The sequence below is a fragment of the Alligator mississippiensis genome, chromosome 11 (genome assembly GCF_030867095.1).
Source record: "Alligator mississippiensis isolate rAllMis1 chromosome 11, rAllMis1, whole genome shotgun sequence".
NCBI lineage: Eukaryota > Metazoa > Chordata > Crocodylia > Alligatoridae > Alligator > Alligator mississippiensis.
The window spans coordinates 30,049,942-30,071,977 of record NC_081834.1 but is presented as its reverse complement, the minus strand read 5'-3'; the positions used below and the strand labels follow the sequence as shown (position 1 = coordinate 30,071,977).

The following is a 22,036-nucleotide window of genomic DNA, read 5'->3' as shown; positions in this document are numbered from 1 at the left end:
CAAAGACTCTAAATCTGCTTAATGGTTCTTGTAGCCCAAATGCTTCATATTTCCAAGAACCACAGACTTTTCCAGTTGGTGAGATGGATATGTTAAATAGGTTTAGAGATCTTAACAAGGAACCAAAAGGCAACCTATCTTTAATCCTTTCCCCTCAGCTCATTTGGCTACTCATAAAAAACACTGGCAGCAAAGAGTCAGGGCAAAAAATGCCTTCTTGTTCCCTCCTCTTCCACATCAACAGAAAATTTTATATTTGCCATCTTGTGTTTCGCTTTTTCTAGGAATTTTCAATCCCCAATTCCCTCTAGGCTATGAAAGTAGGTAACCTTGAAATATAGTAGGATTGTGAGCTTGAGTGCCCTTCCAGCTGCAAATGACATTTACATCCAGTAGCTGACTGCCACTGCCAGCACTTAGTGATCAGCAGGAGATTGCTTCACAATCACGGCGACAGCTCTGAAACACTGGAAAATAGAGCACCCGATCCTGTGCATACCCTGCATGTGAGAGCTTGCTGTGGACTCAAGAGAAAGCAAGACAGGAAACGTGAAGTAAAAATAACAGAGTTCAAGCATGGAGCTCAGTTGTGAGAGCAGGGATGACTGGATTCATCCCTCCTGACTGTCCTGTTAAATTAGGGATAAGATTGTTGTTGCTATGTATTACTTGTATTATGCTAGGAGGTCACTGTGGTAGCTGCTGTAAAAACACAAACAAGACTGTCCATGCCCCAAAGAGTTTATAACCTTGTAATATACCTGCAAGATAGAGTTGTTTGAGGCTTACTTAATGCATGCTCTTGGGGTGCATGCATCCTTGGACAAAATGCTGAAGGGGACGGACACAGCAATGTTGTTACATAATGTTAACGTTGAACTATTCATTACGTAGCACTGTGAATGTGCCTGTGGCTCCAATCATACCAACAGTGTTCTGTATTCTTTTGTCTGGTACCAGTTTGATTTTCCAGGTTCTACATTGTTTCCTTCTAATCCTCCACTGGCCCTTTTCTTCCATGGTGTTGTAGGCTAGGTTTGTGCCATCAAAACATCTGCTGTTGCCATACATCATATTGTTACAAATAATGACTTGCAGCATCAATGGTTCTAGAAGCCAGTTGGCTTATAAGCGCAAGAACATCTATTTATGCTGAAAGGTCTTGATTTTACAGAAAAGTAGGGGAAGAAAGGAAGGAGAGTGAAGAGCTTGCTAAAATCCATAACTCAAGAGTGTGCTGGGGAACACTCTACGGCCTTGATTCTTCAAGAAATTTCATGCAGGGCACTCCCAGGCCTGCACTAACCTGCCCTCTAAAGTGTAAAGAGACACTTATGCCTTATTTCAAAGACAATACAAGTTAACGCCATCACATTATTTACACATTATTATTTGCTTATAATAGGGCTCTCCAAATTCCCAGTGGCTGGGGGCTGTATGCCCCACAGGCTGCACCCACAGCAAGCCACGGGCCGCTGGGACATGTGCCATGCAAATGTCTCCACTGTTGCACTGCATGCCTGTGCAGGCCCAGAGACACCCTCTGCTTCCCGCCACGTCGCCCCGCCCCCTGGGTGAGGGCAGGAAGCAGCAGACGGAGAAGGGAGGGGGAGCTTGGAGCCCTTGCAGCTGGAGCAACTGGGTTGGGGAAGGGGATGGGGGACAGGACACTGAGAAGGGCAGGGGCCAAGGGCTGAAACTTAATTCCTTGTAGATCACATGTGGACCTTGATTTATAGTGTCATTTATGCTATGCTGTTTATAGATCCATAGATGTTAGGGTCAGAAGGGACCTCGGTTGGTCACTGAGTCCGACCCCCTGCCCTGGGCAGGAAAGAGCGCTGGGGTCAGACGACCCCAGCTACGTGCTTTAATTTAGTTATGTGAACAATATCTGTAAATTGCTTGAGACATTTTTCTCTCATCTCACATTTATATGTACCTGTTTGGTATTCCTGTTCACCAGGGTCAGCATACACCTGATATTGGCATATTTTTGTGGAATAACTGTAGCTTAGCTATTTGGAAAAAAAAATTTCAACAAACTCTGTAATTATATATTTTAATATTACTTGATATAAGCTTCATGAAAACTCACCATATTAACAGTAACAAGATGAAACACACTTTTTTTAAAACAATTATGGAAGTCTTACTGAAACTTTAAAAATGTGCGTGGTTTAAAAAGTTTATTACAAATGACCTTGTTCTAAAAGAGGAACAAACTTTAAACCAAGTTAAATCAGGTTAAACTCTTCAGAATTTTGATTAATTCAAAGGATATCTCAACAAGACCTATTTTTCTATATATGAGTTTGTGTTGTTTATGGAAATTTGACCATACCAACATTTGTAACAAAGTCACACTAAAGACAGAATAAGTTATTTTATTACAAGATATATAGAACATAGAATTTTCTATACCTGGAACCTAATTTCATCAGTTTTGCAGTGCAAGAAGTAACCACATCACAGAAATTAGGGCATAGTATGGAAATGAAATAAACTCAAATTTTTCAAAATTACAAGACAACATTTTAAAGTAATGTACTTATGATATAAATAGTGCAAATTATATATATATCTACAGCATAAGTATTTAGAATATCAAAATGTTTCCAGAACAGATTCTTAAAGAATGTACTTAACAAACTGCTTAACATTAAAATGTAAGATTTTTTGAAAATGAAAACAAAACCACACTTATTTTTTCAAGAAGAACTGCCGCGCTTCTTCCCAGGCCTGGCGAGGGAATCTGTTAGACAGCTCAAGATAGTCGTGGGAACTGAAGAATTTTTCTGTTGAAGGGAGAATGTAAAATTACCAAACTATTCCCTCTCAAGATAAGATTGTAATGAAATCAGGAGAAAAACACTGGCCATTGATTCACCTCTTTTACCCCTCTTCCCCCCAGCTCTAAAAAGGAAGAATAATTTTATATAACTACAGAGACAGATTTAGGAGGCAGCAAAGAGGGAGGCCATATCCTGCTTCTAATAAGGTCAAGGCAAAATTTTTTTTACAGGCTCAGCCTTCTGCTCCATGTATTAAGAGGCCTTTATTCACCTTTATGCAGTTCAGCTCTGGCTACAAATTAGGGCAGCCACAGATCAACTATCTTGCACTTACTTTCTAATTACTTTAATGAGGACCCATGCATGAGAAGAGGCTTATGTACAAAACCAATAAAATCAGGAATTTATTTTGCACTCACTTTTGCACATGGGTGCTCCTAATGAAGTTAACTGGGTCTGCTCCTGTGAGTGAAAGTTTGTAGGAGCAGCCTGCAAGAGTACTGTAAATGATCACAACTGAGCTTCCCACTACACTGGATTTTTTAAATTTAAATTGAAACTCTTCAGAGTGAAATTGAACGAAAAGCCAAAAATGTTTATTTAATGGAATATTGGCTTTTAGCTGAAAATGTATGTAAAATGTATGTAAATGAAGTATTGAATAAACCAAAACATACCGATTATATTGGTAATAACCTTTGTTTGATGCAAAGAGGACTTGTTTGGACAAACACCTGTCACCAAGTACATTTTTCATGTTTGAAATTCATTCAGTTTGACAATGAAAATAAAAGTAAATTTTCACTTTGTTTTTCCGTGTTTCACTAGCGTGCACACAGCACTATAATGCTTGTGCTGCCAAAACTACAGGAGCATGCCTGTTTCAAGTCAAATAAAAGAGTTTAATTTGCATTATGACAGCTCAAAAATGGCATGAAGGCATTTCTATTAATAGTGTGTACTGCGTAACATTTTGTTTTATAACAAAGCCTAAATTTTGAACTTGGCCTTGACAGTGAGGACACTATTCATATATTTTTAAAAAAGGTACACTGTACTGTGTGCTGAATAAAGAGAATCCAAGATCAGCTCTTGAATCGTCAGCACACTTGGGCCTCAAGACTGTCTAACAGGCCGTGACAGTCTCAGGTTAACATTTTCCAAAAATTTAGTCTGCAGCAGTTAAACATATTCTACATTCCAAAAGTATTTAGATGAACAAGAGGAAAACCTAAAACCCCTAAATAGTCACTCACGTGACTTAAGTTACATATGTGTGTAAGTATTTATTCTAATGTACATTGCACCGCAACTAATATCCATATCCTTAACATATAATACTATAATCAGCAAAAACTACAAGTTGCATGTCATATAAGTTGAACTAAAAGAGTTTCGCCAAATCTATGATGCCATTTTATCTACGTTCTGTTTACAGTGAAAGCTGATGCTAGAAAGCTGACACAAGGCAAAACGTAATATCTATGTTTTTTGTTATAGAATTGATAATTTTGTAAATGCCCTAGACATACCCCGTGGTTGAGAAGACTGGTTATCCATTTGGCTTGAATTCTGTGCAAAGTCCTATAAATATAAAACAAATCTAATTTTTACATGTATTATATGAAGGAGAAATTTAAAAAGCATTCTTATTTTTTACAGTCACAAAAAAATACAACCCCTTTGAAACCTGTATATTAACCTGTAATATACAAATACTATTGATCTTTAAAGTATACACTTTTAAGAAAAACATTTTTTTTTGCATACCCAGCATAGTGGGGCAAACCTTAATGCCTTTTTAAGGAATCAGAATTACTTTTTATTATATATTTTTTTTCAATCTTAAGGAAACTCTAGATACCGCTATTTAAAACAAACAAATAAACAAACAACCCCCCAAAATTGTCTTGTCACATCAACACTTTCTACTCTGAATATACACTTACAATTTCTTTAGTTGTCACATATCATCTCTGTTTCCCCATAGTATGAAAAATCAATGGAAGTTTTTCCCACAGGCCTGATTACACTATGACTAACTGTATAACAACTTTCAACCATAATAAAATCTGGGTGTCTATCTGCCCATCCTGCACACCACATGTTCTGTACATAATCCTAACTCATCTAGGATTTGATCCTGTACTCATTGAAACCAATGGGGACTGTCTGATTTCAATCCAACATACTGAGGCGCATAAGTAGGCACTGGGATTACTCAAGTAAGCAGCGCCAAAACTTAGAAGAGCAGGGCTTTCAGGATCAGGCCCTTTGTTTAGGTATCTGTTGAATATAGCTGATGTGTGGTCTCACATAAGAGGACGACTGTATCCAGTCAAGTATATTCTATTAAATATTTTGGTCTGTTTTAACACAATACATCTAGAATTAGAGGCAATAAAAATAAGTTGGATGGTGAAGAGAATGGAAATTAAACTTTTTTTAGGCTGGTGTTATCTGAATAGCTGTGAAGTTTGACTGACTTGCTTTCTTCCGACTTACCATCGCACACATTTCTCAAGCATAATTATATTTTTTGTAAGTTGCCAAACATTTAAATAAAAGAAGGATTTATTTCTGCATTTCCTAGTATGGGAAGGATCTTATTTTGTAACTTGGGGGCAGATCCCATAATCCTTAACTGAAACTCCCACTGAAGCAAATGAGAGATTTGCTGCCCAAAGACGGAAGGAAGCCTGGCTCCTGATGATAGCAAGTTAACATTTAAGGGCTAATGAAAATCTACTGTTTGCTTGTCAAGATTTAAAAATTCCTTAATTCTAAAAGGAATTAATTTTTTGTGTGTTTTAAGCATTTTGGGTCAGGTTTTTAGGTGGTGGTAACTGTCAGACTGCCAGACTCAACAAAACTATGACAATTCTCACCAGATGAAGATCTGTCATTGGAATTTTAATTTTAAGATTAAACTTAAAAAAGCCGCCAATGCACCTGTAGCTCGTTCTGGCTTTTGAATTATGTATATTCCTGTGAACTAGAAATCAAAACAATACCTAACCAGTATTAATATTTAATAAAATGAGTTTAACTTTTGTAACTTTAGTTATACTCAGTCAAGGACCATACTCAATCAGGGACCGTTTTTCAAATGCCAACTTCTCTCTTACAATGGAGAAAGCAAGATAAATAACTTTAATTATCTTGGAAAGGATTGGAGTGGACACTAAAGTGTTTTTTTCCCCCAATCTGGTTGAGAAAAGTGGTGTAATTTGTTTATGGGGCTTATTTATATTTTTTAAGTTAGTTCAAAGGTACCCAGAGTTTTCATACAAGAACTGTTCATTACTTCAATAATTAAATCAAAACTAACATGATTTTTTATGGCATGGCAATATGAGGTTGAGATGAATATATTTTTCAATATAAAATTCTAGTGTCCCTTGCAACAATTAGGTAATACTTTTTAGTATCTTAAATTATAAAAATACAAATAGTTATACTCAAAAGTTTGATGTCATCCAAAGCTGAGTAAATATTTAGCTTTTATGCCTTCTCCCCAAAAATCTACCCAGTCCAGCTTTTGACTAACTGCAATGAATTAGGAAAAAAACACACTTAATTTTCTCCATTCACTAAGTCTTAAGTCACCAGTTACATATAAAATTGCTTTGTCAATGGTTATGGCTTTTACTTGATGGCTAAAGGCTGTTCTATAATTGAAAAATATATTTTCAAATAAAAAAAATACAAAACCTACATGTAACTTTTTAATATGAAAATATTTAATAGTATTTATGAAAAATAAATACAATCTAATGGAGAAAGCAAAAAATATAATTTAATAAAGAGAGAACACAATCCTGCAGAAACCTTTATTGAGAGTAGCTTAGCAACTTCAGTGAAATACAGGTTTGAGTAAATGTTGAAAAGATCAGGGCTATAGCATGTGTTCTGTGCATTTGTATAATGTATGTGCATGTGCGTATGTGTGCACATGCATGTATCTAAACACTATGCAGTAAGATCTAACTATCTCAATCATTTAGTTCTCTGTAAATCTGTGGTACCTAGTATAAAACAGTGCACCTATATTTAAATAGGTATATTATACAAGGCAAATACTGCTGTGCGGTATATAAGGTTCTTTAAAAATAGAAAAGGAATTGTTAAGCAGCAGCTGCATCCAGTTGCAATCTCATCAATCTGTCCAGTAACCTTAATAAAAACATTCACGTATGGGACAGTGAAAAGCTCTACTGCTCTGTAATCTTTTAGTACTATAAGAAGCTTCAAGTACAGAAATAATTAATGGTTTAGAAAAAAAGAAATCTTTGAAAGATATCTTGAAGTACTTATGTTGTTTACTCCTGTTATTTAAAGTGAATTAACTGCACATAACACAGGGAAGACAAAACAAACTGTAGTAATAATATTGTGTGTAATTGTACATCACTGGAATATCTACCTGAATAAATGTGGCAAGTAAAACACAACTCATCTCCTGCTCCAGAATGATCTTGTTCTGCAGGTTATTGTAACAAGCAGCTAATAGTGAAGGGAAGAGCACTTTGATTAGGCGAGGATCACTGAAATACTGGAAAGGCAACTGGCATAGCTTTTGCAGCACTGTGGGGTGACGACCAGATTGTACAATTACCTGAAAATAGAAAGTAACATAGCATTAGAACACCTGCTCTAGACATGTAAATCTGTTTTTCCTTTTCCATTAACTGGCAAGAAACGATGCTAAGTAGAAGAAAACATTTAATGAACACATTAAAAAAGCCTTTTAATTAAAAGTAATTCCTGTTTTATCACAGAGGTTATTTTGCAAGGATGCAAGCATCTTTTCTTTGTGTCATTTAAATAATAAAGAAATAAAAAACTATAGCCATTTGAGGACTACAATCAAATATATTATTTACTGGTGCCATAAAAGAGAGAAAAACTACAAAGATAACATAATAATTTACAAACACAAACAACACATGCTTTTTAAATGACAAGCATGTTTTCAGAAAAATAACCAAGAAAGATCACCAGCAATAAAATAACCCTTAAGATGCTCGATCATCCTTTACTAGAATTCTCTCTAGCAATTATAGAAGACTATGTTTCATTGTAGATGTCTGCTATGCATTCACTCAGGCACTGAGAAGAAAAGGTGATTGTAACTTGCACAGCAATGAGTTTCAGCAAGTAGAGACTCAGAAAGATCCTCCCATCTGTATTTCTTATCTCAGTTTCTATCAGTGCCACTGACTCTAAAAGGAGAATTGTTTAGATAAATGGGACTGTTGTCATGAAGCAGGCTAGGTTTACAACTGTGTACATCTTAAGAAATAAGGCAATGCCATTAAGGCTCTCTTGCAGGGGAACCCTCCTAATTTACTCACTACTCCTACAAAGTCCTGATGATAAACTAAGAAATGTCAAAATCAGATCTGTTCCAAGTAACCTTGATTAGACAATTGTAATATGAAAGAGCTGCTTGACCCAAAGTTGGCTTTCCAGTATAGGAGGAAGCTCCTATAAGGTTAGGAACACTGTAAAACTTAGGGTCATGACTGTAAATTGTACTTGGAAAAACACAATTTTACAGGTACACACCCAGACAGGACTGCATTCAAATTAAAACCAGAAGGACAGAAAGAAGCAGTGGAGACCACAGGAACATAAATTACAGGGATTTACAAGTTTTCAAAGCACTTTTAACAATACGTTAAGAACACACTCTCAGTTGATAATGCAGTTCAGTTTAAAAACAAGATCAACAAAGTAATAGTTCACATTTTTCAGTTCAATAGCTGAAAAGACACTGAAAACCCTTCAGAGAACGCTGATAGAAATGTCTTAATTCCCTTAAATCCAGGAGGAATTTTAAAAAGACAACCAAATATGTGACAAATCGGGCATACTTTCAAACGTTGCTCTTCCAGGAAAAAATATCAGCTATTTATCAATCAAGTGTTTGGATGAATCTCTTTTTAATAATCAGTTATAAATTCTGTAAGTAAATGATTGTCACTTTAGAATTTGTAATTACCTGTTACATTTTCAATTCTACTTTTGCAATTACATTTCTGTAACTATATTCTTTTTAATTCTGCTACTAAAAGTCATTAATTTAAAAATTTTAGCATAGGCTAAAGAAAATGCAACGGATACAACTTTGACTAATGAAGGAGAGAATTTTTTGGTTTCTTGTTAATGGCTACTGTACATGACAAACAAGCAGGAAAGGCAATTTTTAGGATACTGTATTTCTCATTCCACATTATCAACTCTGTATAGTTCTTCAAAACGTAACATTATTAGTGACCTCTTTCCAAAGTTGCCAGATAGAATTCACAGAATTAGTATTTAAATCATTTCCTCCCTTCCCCCGCAGTTTTAAAGTTCAGTTGTACTATGAAAGCATCACCACTAAATGTAGCGAGCTAATGTACTGGAGTCACTGATTATTTTAAGTCTGGTATTTATCACATATGGAATCAATTTAATGATTTCAGTTCATTGTATCCAACATGGTTACTAAAAATGATACACTGGTAACATGTACTGTGCACAAACCCACAAAAGAATTACCTTCTTACTGAAAAACAATGAAAATAAAGCTTCCTAGTTCAGTATCAGGGACTGGAGGAAATAAACTCAGCACCCTGGTTTAATAAAAACAGCAAAGAAAACAAACCAAATCTTTGCCCCTGTGTCCTTCTTTATGATGAAAAAGGACTGTTGCAACACTACTCTTTTTTTTCTTCCTTTTTTAACAGCAGAAATTTCAGATCCTCATTCCATCTCTTTGCTGAAGGACCTTGGCAAGGTTGCAGGACCAGAGTAATGAGGTCATAAGAGGCTGTAACCTGAGCTAGAGTTCCCCCTTTCCACAATTCAGTGAGGAAAGGGGAGGGCTGATTTCTCTACTGTCTACCTGAACCAGATTATTTACCTATAACTTGCTTTTCCTGCTACTCTTCCTTCAGCTTGCCCAGCACGTAAGTTAAAAGTCCCAGTTTGCCTGGCCTTCTTTATTCAGCAAGGAATTTAGGCATATATTTAATTTTTGGTTCTATGTAGGTGCTTAGGATCTATTTCCTAAGCATGTGCTTGAATGTTTTCCTTCATTGAGGCCTCTATATCAAATTAATAAAAGCTACGCTATTTTAATACACATTTTCTGGACAATTTAAACTTAGCCTACAATTTAAACTATTTACAAGAGCTAATCCAAATGATATAGAGCAAAAAAAAAAAAGTGTATTTTGTTGGGAGCTTTAAAAACGTTCATATAACTTTCTTGTCTACCTTATTGTTGGCTATGTCTCAGAAAACCTCCATTTGATATTGCCTACTTATCCCAGGCTGCATTTTGGTCCAACGCACAAAGAATAGGTAAATAGCCCTGTGAAGATATGGGTTACTAACGTTTCCGCAAACTGGCTGAACCACATTTACAATATATGAAGCTATCGAAAGGACAGCAAACATGTTTTTGGCAGTTAGAACAATGAAATAACCATCTGTGGTCATATTTAATTGTAGTTTTGTTTGGCTACAAATAAAAAGGCACAACTAAAACTTCTAACATGAAGCTTAAACTGCACAGTATTGAAGAGTTCTCAGCTACATTTTAGAGTTAAAATCCCCAATATGCAATCATATACTTAAAGTTAAGCATTTAAGTAATTCTGGCTAATAATGCAGTCCACTCCTAAGTTAAATACTACTAAAAATAAAAGCTATCTTATAACACCCATTGTGTTGAAGACTGTATCATCATATAAACTGAAGCTCAGAACTTGCCAAGAACACAACTTAAAATGATACAAAATAAATCTATTGTTCCTTCACTAAAGGCTAGGATACGGAGAAAGTAGGACTTCAGTAGGAAAGGGGCATCTTTCTGCTATTGGTCATCAAGGTTGGGGATTCTGTGGCAGCAGAGGAGAGTCAGGTTTGCAAACTTGTGAATAATGTTGTATTTATGTGAGAATCTGGTAGGTAGGAGGTCTGATCTGAGGTGCTCTTCATTAGAAGAAGGGGGGTGGGAGGAGTTTGTCACTCAGGAATGCTTTTGGAAGTGCCTATTTGTGACACTTCTTCACTATCCAACCAAATGACCATTTCTTAGTCTCCTTCCACCTCCATCAGGTTCACCTGACTTTAGCATCTCTGCTTGCACTAGGTATTTGTTGTGCTCTAGGGAGCAGGAGGTGTACCCTGGTTCCACAGAGCTGAGTTGTGCTCTAGCAGAAATGAGGAGTTCTATCAAAGGTCAGAACACAACTCCCTGTTTCTGATGCCTCTAGATGGCAGTCTGTGACACCTACCCTTAATGTCAGCCCTGTTATTTTACAATGATTGCATGTTCAATTTTACCCAAGAGGAAACTGTATGGAACAGAATGCTGTCTGACATTCATTATCACATGAAGAATTACCTAGTTTTAATTAAGATGCATTTCTAAATACTGTGCTGGAAAAGACATACCAACAGGTCTACAGACAAAAGAGAAGCAATTAATTCATAAAGTGAACTAAACCTCCAATTCTATGTGCTGTACATTCAAAATCCTCTGAATTTATATGGAAACCAAGCAAGCTGAACCTAAAAACACAGTGGCCACAAGATACATATATATGGTTCTTATAAAGCAGAGGGTTCTCTATGGGCCTTAGGGATCTTGTTTCTTTTATAGAATCATAGAAAATTAGTGTCGGAAGGGACCTCAGGTGGTCATCTACTCCAACACCCTACTTGAAGCAGGACCGTCCCAGGCAAAGCTTTGTCCAGCCAGGTCTTAAAAACCTTCAAGGATGGAGAGTCCACAACTTCTCTGGGTAACCTGTTCCAGTGTTTTACTACCCTCTTAGTGAGAATGTTTTTCCTAATATCTAACTTAAACTTCTCTTGCTGAAACTTGAGACTGTTGCTCCTTGTTCTGTCTCCCTTTTATTCTCAGACTAAAAGCTCACTACAATTGGCTACATTTACTGTACAAATATAAGACATCACTCACTAGGTTTTTGTAGGGGGAAAAAGAAAACAAACATTCCTAAAAGTTTAACAGTTAGCCTGGTATATCAATGAAATGTGGAGTAAAGCACCTTGCATTTATCACAGGGTAAGAGGTCCACATAGACACTTGCCACAGAGTAGCCAACACACTTAATCCATGGTAACTTGTTCATGTGTCCATACTATTAGCCTTCCAGAGTGAGCTGGAGAGATTCTGAAAAGAAGGGCTGAAGTAAGCAATATACTACATAGTGGGCATGTCTATATGTGATGCTACATTGCAACATGCTATGGCGACATAGCATCCGTGGGCAAAAGCTGTGATGCTGCTATGTTGCCATAGCAACACGCTCCCACAGCATAGTGCATTGCTATGGCCACACAGCGGCTAAGAATAATTGTGCGCTGCTGGCACGGCACAGTATGGGCTGTTATTGCACCAACAGGGCATGTGTAGACATGCACAATGGTCCAGACATAAAAGAAAGATAAATCAAATAAAGTGTAACTACTCCCACCCTGTAGGATGAGATGGTGGTAGAAAAAGTCTCACTTTTACTTTAGGACAGAATTTCAGCATGAAAATTGGAAGTGTCTGCTGAAGGGTACAGTTATCTTCTCTGCTTCTTGCCCCTGTAGGTCTGCCTTAAATCCCAGTTGGGATAGTTCTACTTACGTGTCAACAGATCTTCCATTCCCAGCTCCTGGAATGATCCCATGCCCTCAATGGAAAGCAGCAGAGGGTAGAAGTTCTCTTGTTCAGTTGTTATTAAACAAAAAGCCTCCAATAACTCCAAAGTGGATCTTCCCCAGAGCTGTGAAGGTACTGGTGTGTGGTGGCCCTGCTAAGAGCTCAAAGATATTTTACTTTTCAGGCTGGATCCTGGAGCCTCCAATAAGTTCTCTTAGAAGCATGCAGTAGTAGGGCAAAATCTTGGAAGGGGTAGCTTTACCTTGTTAACATGGGGAGGAACATATTCATATGCAAACATGTCAGAAACCTTTACACAGAAGAACCATAAGAATAGGGGACTTTCTGTTTCAGGGAACTCAAATAAAAGCCACAGGTCTGATGAGCAGGGATGACTTATTGGGTCAGCATGGTGAAAGCATACCAGTTTCTGGAGCATAAGGAATGATGTGGTTAGCATCACGCATCAGGCTGTGCTTCATTCCACAGTTCAAGTGACTAGGTACTCATCTGCAGCTGGTAGACTGGGGATGGCCTTTGGTGTGAATCCAGAGCAAGTCTCAAATTCACACCTCTGGACCTGAAGCAGGAAGGCTTGGCTGCTGTGTGACTGGGTCCTAGTATCTGGTGAACTCCCTGATATCTGATATCTCCCCTGCAGATAACACTGTCTGGTATCTCCCATGCAGATAATATTTTGAATCTTGATTTAATGTGTCCCTATATTCCTTTTTTAAAGAAAAATAAAATTATTTGGTACACATGAGGTTGGAGCCAGGTGAACTGTGCCTCCGCGGTGGTGGAGGCAGCAGCAGCGGAGGGAGCAGCAGCAGCTGATCCCCCTAAGGTAAGTGAGGAAGAGGGAGGTGGTGCAGCTGAGGCAGATCCGGAGGGGAAGCCCCCCACATCCCTCTTAACTCAGCTGGCAGGGAGCCGCGCTCCCGAGCCACGCACGGGCAGCATGAGCAAACAGGCACACTCTGTAAGGGTGTGCTGGCATTCACGTAAGGCGGACGTGAGGTAGCGGCTCGGAAGGGAGCCTCCAATAGGCGAGAGAAGTTGACTCACAGCTCAGTGGACATGGTATGGACGCGGAGTGCAGCTGCTGGGGCCCCGCCCCGGCAGTGCCACCTGCCCTGGGCTCTTCTGTGGCCTCCACCCAGGCAGAGCTCATGGTAGGGTCGGCAGCCCCTTGCCCCCCATCTGTGGGGGTGGCTTGGTGGGTTCCCAGCAGCTGGTGGGAGGGGGGGGGGCGTCTAGTGGTTCCCTTGCCTGTCCCTCCTGTGCCTGACTTTGGGCTCTGGAGAAGCAGGTGAGGGAGCTCCAGGCTGAGGTGAGCAGGCTGCAGGGGATCAGGGCTGCAGAGGACGAAATTGACTCCTATTTCTCTTCACTGCAGGACCAGTCGTCCAGTGTACAGACCCCCCAGGAGACACATTCAACAGAGGAGTGGCAGAAGGTATCCACCAGAACCAGGGCTGCTCAGGCTAGCATGGTGAAGGCTCCCCAGGTACACCTGGGGAACAGATATGAGGCCCTGGCGGAGAAGGACAAAGGGGATGCCTCCAGCAGGGATGGTGCCACTCTATGCATGACAGAGACAAGGCAGAGGGGGTGGACCCCGATGATGAGGAAGAAACGCCAGGTCCTCATCATCAGGGATTCCATCCCAAGGGCAATGGAGGGTCCCATCTGTTGGCCTGGCCCCATGGCATGAGAGGAGAGGTCTGCTACATGCTGGGAGCTAGGGGTCATGATATCACAGAGAGGATCCCAGCCTACATTCGATCCTCAGACCAGTACCCCATGGTTCTTATCGATGTGGGAACAAATGACATGGCCAGAGGCAACCCAGACAGCATCATGAGGACTTCGAGGCCCTGGGGGGCCAAACTCAAGGAGATGGGGGCACAGGTGGTATTCTCCTCTATTCTCCCAGTGAGTAGACGCGGACGACGACATGAGGCCTGCACTGGCGAGGTCAACCAACGGTTACAGAGTTGGTGCCACCAGGCAGGCCTCGGGTTCCTGGATAACGACCCATACTTTCGCACATGGGGCTTGCTTGTGTGGGATGGGCTATACCTCTCCCCTAAAGGCAAGCGTGTATTCTCTTCCAGGTTGGCTGATCTCATGAGGCGCGCTTTAAACTAGCTTCGCCGGGAGATGGGGCCACAGGAGGACTTGAGGACACCTCCCAACCAAGACAGGTGATGTGCACAAGGAGTACCCAGGTAAGTGACAGGGTCTGGGTAATCCTGGGAATCGGGGGGTGGCACACGCACCAATTCATGGGCTTAAATGCCTCTACACCAATGCTCATAGTATGGGGAATAAGCAGGCAGAACTCACCCTCTGGATAGCTAGTTCAAACCTGGACATAGTAGGGCTCACAGAAACCTGGTGGGATTGATCCCACAACTGGGAAGTTAACATTAGGGGCTATAGACTATACAGGCGGGATAGAGCGGGGAGGAGAGGTGGGGGTGTGGTGCTTTATGTCAAACAGCAATACACATCCTCAACTAGCAGGATGGGGTCAGAGGAGGGGCAGGCTGAAGTGCTCTGGGTCAGAATACAGGGGGGTCGTGGGGAAAGGGACTTAATGGTGGGGGTCTACTACAGATCTCCCAACCCAGGGGAAGAGCTGGACCACGAATTCTCAGGTCAGCTTACAGAGGCACTTAAGGCAAGGGATGTAGTTGTCATGGGTGATCTAAAGTACCTGGACATCTGCTGGGAGGAGCAGTCAGCCAGGTCGGGCTGCTCACGAAGGTTTCTAGCCGAGATACAGGACATCCACTTAACCCAGGAGGTGCACAGTCCCACCAGGGGAAATGCCCTGCTGGACCTGGACCTGGTCCTGGCCACAGGTGACGACCTGGTAAGGGGACTCCAGGATCTTGACCACCTGGGCGACAGTGATCATTGCCTGCTGGAATTCACCATCCAGTGCAGGGTGTCAAGGGCCTGCAGCAAGGCAGTAGCCCTTAACTTCAAGAGGGCCAACTTCAATGAGTAGAGGAGATTGGTAGGAGAGGCACTGGGGTCCTGGAGAGTAGGGGAACTGGGTGCCCAAGATGAGTGGTCGTTCCTTAAGGAGACAATACTCAGAGCCCAAGGGGTGACAATCCCAACGAGAATCAAAGGGGGCAAGAGTGCTCAAAAGCCCCCCTGGCTCACCAAGGGCATTCAGGAATCCCTGATTGCCAAAAAGGTGGCGTACACCCAATGGAAGGGAGGGGCTATCACCAAAGAGGAGTATACCTCCATCGCACAGGTCTGTAGGGGGACTGTTAGGACAGCTAGAGGCAGATATGGAACTAGGGCTAGCATCAAGGATCAAGGACAACAAAAAGTCCTTTTTTAAAGACAGGGAATATGAAGAAGACACCGGGTAATGTGGGGCCCCTGCAGGATATGCTAGGCAATCTGCTGGTTGCACCAGAGAAAAAAGCAGACCTTTTTAACAATTTCTTTGCCTCTATTTTCTTGTGCAGGGACCAGGACTCCCCCACCAAATTCGGGACAGACTCACGAGAGACTCCGCCAGGCCTACGGTCAGGGAGGACTGAGTTAGAGAACTTCTGGAGGGGCTGGACGTGTTCAAATCAGCAGGTCCAGATGCTCTCCACCCCAGGGTGTTGAGGGAATTGGCAGAGGTTATCGCAGGGCCCCTGGCATGGCTTTACGAGCGCTCGTGGTGCTTTGGCCAGGTGCCGGATGACTGGAAGAGGGTCAATGTGGTCCCCATCTTCAAAAAAGGGAGGAGGGAGGACCTGGGCAACTATAGGCCCATTAGTCTTACTTTGATCCCGGGGAAGCTCTTTGAGAAGATTATCAAGGAGCACATCTGTGAAGGGCCAGCAGCAGGGATGATGCTCAGGGGCAACCAGCATGGTTTCATTAGGGGCAGGTCCTATCAGACCAACCTGATTGCCTTCTACGATCACGTCACAAAATCATTGGACACAGGTGTTGTGGTGGATGTAGTCTTTCAGATGGACAGCAAATTGGCTGAGAGGCCACACTCAGAGAGTGGTGGTGGACAGGTCATATTCGACCTGGAGGGATGTGAGCAGTGGAGTCCCCCAGGGCTCGGTCCTTGGGCCTGCACTGTTCAATTTCTTTATTAGTGACTTGGATGAGGGGGTGAGAAGCACCCTGTTTAAATTCGTGGACGACACCAAGATTTGAGGTGAGGTGGGCACGCTAGAAGGGAGGGACAGGATACAACTGGACCTGGATAGGTTACAGGGGTGGGCAAATGAGAATAGGATGGAATTCAATAGTGACAAGTGCAGGGTGCTGCACTTGGGCAGTAAGAACCAGCAGCATACCTATAGGCTGGGGAACTCTCTTCTCGAAAGCACAAAGGCAGAAAGAGATCTTGGAGTCGTTATCGATTCCAGGATGAACACTGGCCGCCAATGCGAGGACACGGTCAGTAGGGCTAACCGCACCTTGTCATGCATCCACAGATGCATCACAAGCAGGGCCAAGGAGGTGATCCTCCCCCTCTATGCGACACTGGTCAGGCTGCAGTTGGAGCACTGCATCCAGTTCTGGGTGCCGCACTTCAGGAGGGATGTGGACAGCATTGAGAGGGTCCAAAGGAGGGCCACTCACATGATCCGGGGACAGCAAGGCAGACCTTATGAGGAGAGGCTATGGGACCTTAACCTGTTCAGCTGTCACAAGAGAAGGCTGAGAAGGGACTTGGTGGCTGTCTATAAACTTACTAGGGGGGACCAACGGGGAATGGGAGAAACCTTGTTCCCCTGAGCGCCTCCCGGAGTAACAAGGAATAACGGCCATAAGTTGTTAGAGAGTAGGTTCAGACTAGATATTAGAAGGCACTACTTCACAGTCAGGGCAGCTAGGATCTGGAACCAACTTCCAAGGGAAGATGTGCTGGCTCCTACCTTGGGCGTCTTTTAGAGGAGGCTTGACGATTACCTAGCTGGGGTCATTTGAGCCCAGTTTTTTCTCCTGCCCAGGGCAGGTGGTCAGACTAGAAGATCTGGAAGGGTCCTTCTGACCCTGTATCTATGAATCTACGAACTCTTATTAATTCTTCATAACTAATTAAATTCAGCTCCTCTAAGTAAGGCATATCAGAAGTTATATCACAAGTTTGAAGGCAAATCTTTGATGTCAGTGCTAAAAATATAACTTTATACCGATCTGTTAGAAGGATTCTCAAATCTTAACAACTGTATAATTATAATTGAATAGCAATGCTGTCTATATATTTTGCAACTGTAAAATAGATTTCTCATTATGAAAACTAAAATGTCACCATCAAAAATCTACAAACTTGCAGAATAAACGAATACAAAAAATTGGGAAGCAAACATTTGAAATTAGTCGACTTGAAGATGGTAACGTATATATTGAACAAAGTCCATAATTTCGTTTTTAGATTGTTTTTTTAAAGATGCACGCTTCTAAATTAATATCTTCAAAGACCCAATAACACGTAATCAATTGTCTTGAGATTTATTTTCAAGTGGTAGCTGAACATACTTTACATATTTCAAGAGTTTAAAAAGAGCAAGTGATACAGACTAATTGCATTTAAAATGTTGCCAGCTACTTTCAAAGGATTTAAAGATTAACTTCAGTTAAGATCACTGGTTTTTAATGGCTCCAAACTTGTACACTAAATATTGTAACATATTTTATTACAAGGAATAAGGGGACAGTTTAGTCCCAAATCATGTTTTCTGCATTTCCTGTAGTGTAGAAGTTGAATCAAGGACTACTACAGACTGGAAGACCTGATTTTTAGGGTGTGCCTACATAAGAAGCTGACTGCACAGAAGCTTGATACTATTGCACAGTAGCACTGTGTGGCAAAAAACATGCAGAGATGTTACTGTGAAGTAGTATTAGGCTACTGTGCAGTAGCATCACTTAAAAGGCCTTTGCTGGTGCTAATGTACAGTAACTCTGGTTACTGAGCATTCATTTAGTATTTGCTTATACAAGTATCACTGTGCAGTAGCATCTCATAGATGCTCCCTGTAAGCAGTATTTAGTTGAGACCTAGTGATAGATTTAGGTTTTCATGCCCCACTCAGACATTTGCAGTGTTGTAAAGGCATCACTCATGTCAGTTATTCCTGCCTGCATCCAACAGGAAAAGATGGACTTATTTTTTCAAGAGGCTAATTAATCATCAGGTCATAGGCAGGACAGAACTAGTGAGAAGTCTATGCAAAGGCAAGAATTGGAAGTAATTAAGCTAGTTAATATTCAGTAGATTCAAATAAGTTAAGGTCTCAGTTAAACATATCTCACAAGAAAATCTCAACAGGACAGATCCAGATGTTAGCTATTCCTAATATTATTAGTATTTACTAAGCATTGTTCATATATTTAGTACACTAAAACCCATAAAATATATATATGATCTCTGGTGCCAAGAAGGTCATATATTTATTTAAAAAGTCATTCTATAATGCTACATTATTTCCACTAAAAGTGGCTTTTGGCTTAAAGAAAAAAGAAAGCAAGTATAGTTGCTGTATCACATGCTAAAACAGAGCTGGTACAAACCTGGCAACTGGCTTTATAGGAAGAAAGAGCAAATGGGCTTTCAAAATTAGTTAAAGGAACAAACTAACAAAAACATGGAGATTTTAATTAGCCAAGTTGCTTTCCTATCTATCAAAGGAACTCACTAAACAATACCTCCCATCTACTATGGCACATTCACAAGAACCCATTCATCTTTTTATCAGACTTCGTTTTTGGAAATGCAGTCAGAACAATGCCAATGTCAATCTGATACAGCATAATGCACCTGGGAGCCCTTGATAATGGCTTCACTTAGGAACATGAAAATGTACTTTATTATTATGACTTTTGTTTCATTTTTGGAGCTTGGTAAAGCAGTGGCTTCACTTCACAAATCTTAAACATGCTGGGAGAATATCCCTTAGAAGCTTTTAGATGCTGCCAAGGGTGTGCATTCAGGCATTTTCTGTATCAAATCCTGTAGCTGAACTGGAAACCCAGTTTTCTCTCTCTTTCAGGTGGTCATATGTTTTCCAAGGAAATTCTTTTAGATGAAACCATTTCCGCATATCTCAGTTCAAAGATTAATTATTCAAAATGGTTTGAGTAAACTGAATTAATGCCTTCTGAAGTTGCATGAAAGAAAACACATTCCCTGCTTACTAAATATTCTGACTGCAATTTTGTTCTAGAATAATTAAAAAAAATGAATAATGTACTAACTTCTGGAATAATTAAAAAACTTCACTTCTTATTTTACAGTCCTCATTTAGGACTGTAAAATAATAGGGAAAAAGTAAGCTACAGTTTGATTTGATAAACACTTGACTTTGTGCAAGTGGGCAGACTCACTGAACCATGAGCTTACTCTTATGCAGACAGGTAACTTCACGTATACATATCTGCAGGATTGGGACCCATAGTAGAAGATACCGATTCAAAACCGATGCCTCTCCACTAAAGCTAGGATTTCATTTCAAGCTCCCTAGTTGCCAACCAGCTGCTCTACTCACCAGTCACCTCCCAGGAATCTAGTATGCAAAGCCGGACCATTCCAGTTAAGCATTCTGTTAAACATGTACTATAAAAATACAGCACATACCATACAGTTCAGTTTACATTACTTTTAAACCTTAGGCTGTATATGGCATTTGTGGCATAACTGCACTGAAAACAAAAGAACTGAACCTATGGGATAAGAAAAGGAGTCTTGCTGACAAAAGTGTACAAATGGAGCCCAATATATTTACTGTTGCCTCGGCACCTACTAAAGTTAAACAATTCTGCTAGAACCCCTGAATCCATGGAGGCTGAAAAATATGGTCACCTTGTCACACAGCTACTGGAGATGAAGACATAGCCATAGCAGAAAAGGGAAAAAGGAAGAGCTGTTCCTAGCAGCTTTGGTGTTGATGTAAAGTACTTTGTGTAGGAGAACTGAAGTCTGAAGCTGTCCAAAGGCCTCAACTAATAATTTAATTTCATCATTTTCTAGCATGACTAATTGTGTGAGGAAATTCCATACTGCTTGAACAATGGTTCTCAGTCTTTGCAGACTCAAGGACCCCCTATTAAGGTCAAGGCACCCCTCGGAAAATGCCAGCTCTTAGCTTTCACTTGTTTTTTGACTATGGAAAAATAACAGAACGTTCTTTTGTTGTGAAAAACTCAGATCACAAAAGGTCAGAATATTTTGACACTGTGGACTCCTATTTAAAACCTCTGGGTTTATCTTGTGAATCATGTAGGTGTTTGAGCACTTAACAGTGCTAATAGCATGTAGCACCATGTGGCACCCTTAAAAGGATCTTGTGACAATTCAGGATGCCATGGCACCCTGGTTGAGAATCACTTTTCTAGAATAATGATCTTCTCAGTCATTTGACCAATACGATGGAAGCTGTAGTTATCTGGGTGAATGAGAAGTTTCACAGAATTATTGTAGTCTGGAAAGGGGGAAAGTCTAACTGGTCTAATTCTGCCATCTAAACAGAAACCCAGCTTTAAATTTACTGAAGGAAAACTTTTCTTAGCTCCTTAAAAGAAAAATACGCAGATGTTAAGCAAGGCCCACAGATATTTGTACAAAATTTGTTACTTACTCTTCTGGGATGAAACTAACTACCCAAAAATGTAACCTTCCCAACAATATTTCATTCCTTGCTAAGTGAAGCATTGAAATGTTCTCTTCTACTTGACTGTGTTCTTCTGTTGCGATTTATTCCATGTTCAGATGCAACTCTCTTAGGACAGTTTGGGCTAAAAAGCTAATGGGTCTAAACGGAAACTACTTGCCATTTTCAGAATCTCATGTGAATGCTGTTCCAAACTTGAACATGTCCATTATAAACATTTGGACCTTTAAAATACATTATGAGCATGCAAACTATTACTGTTCCTTTTCTATTTATTTATTATTTATATAATGTCAATTCCAGTCTGTATAAAGGAGTTAATAATTTTACTAAACAGGAACTGAAACACAGTGCAACTATTCTTCTTAACTACACAGTACTCCATCAAACAGTTAAATGCTTGGATTTTATGTCAGGTTATTTATAACTTTGTAAAAGAAATAATTCTTTATATTAGTAGCTCAGCGTTTCTCTTCAAAGTTAGATCTGCATTATTTCTTTGCTCCTATATAAACAAATCCCATACTGCTAGCGTTTAATCAGCAGAATATGTCACCACTCAGGCTCTTCTTCTGTTTTAAGGTCAAGCTCTTTCCATTTTGCTTACTCCACTATTGGCAAGAAGCTGCCTTTAAAGCAAAGAATGTTCTAAATTCAGTTCAAACATTTGTCAGGAATCAGAAGACCACTTCTACACTGAAAACAGTTTTTGGAATGGTATCTTTAAGGTAAAAAACAATTATTTTGTCCATTTGAAAGGTTCAAATGTTTATTTTCTTAAAATGTATGCTTCTAAAAAGAATTTAGATAATGGGGAGTTCAAAAATAACTTTAATTTTGCTACAGCCACCATCACTAACATTTCAGTGTTAAATGGGGTTGCATGGATATATAACCAAAGAAAGGAT

At 40.2% G+C, this 22,036-nt stretch overlaps 1 protein-coding gene across 6 annotated transcripts in view; it reads right to left on the bottom strand.

Moving 5' to 3' along the window:
* Nucleotides 1-2,048: 2,048 nt before the first annotated feature.
* The window catches only part of SCAPER (S-phase cyclin A associated protein in the ER), a 372,539-nt gene continuing 352,551 nt past the window's right edge, over nt 2,049-22,036 (bottom strand). For all 6 annotated transcript variants that reach the window (XM_059714759.1, XM_014606103.3, XM_006261352.4 and 3 more), the window contains 3 exons: nt 7,222-7,413; nt 4,328-4,379; nt 2,049-2,798 (listed from right to left, as the gene is read on the bottom strand). In XM_059714759.1, coding sequence (XP_059570742.1) covers nt 2,704-2,798; nt 4,328-4,379; nt 7,222-7,413 — 339 coding nt within the window. In that variant the 3' untranslated portion in view covers nt 2,049-2,703. The remainder of the gene's footprint in view (nt 2,799-4,327; nt 4,380-7,221; nt 7,414-22,036) is intronic.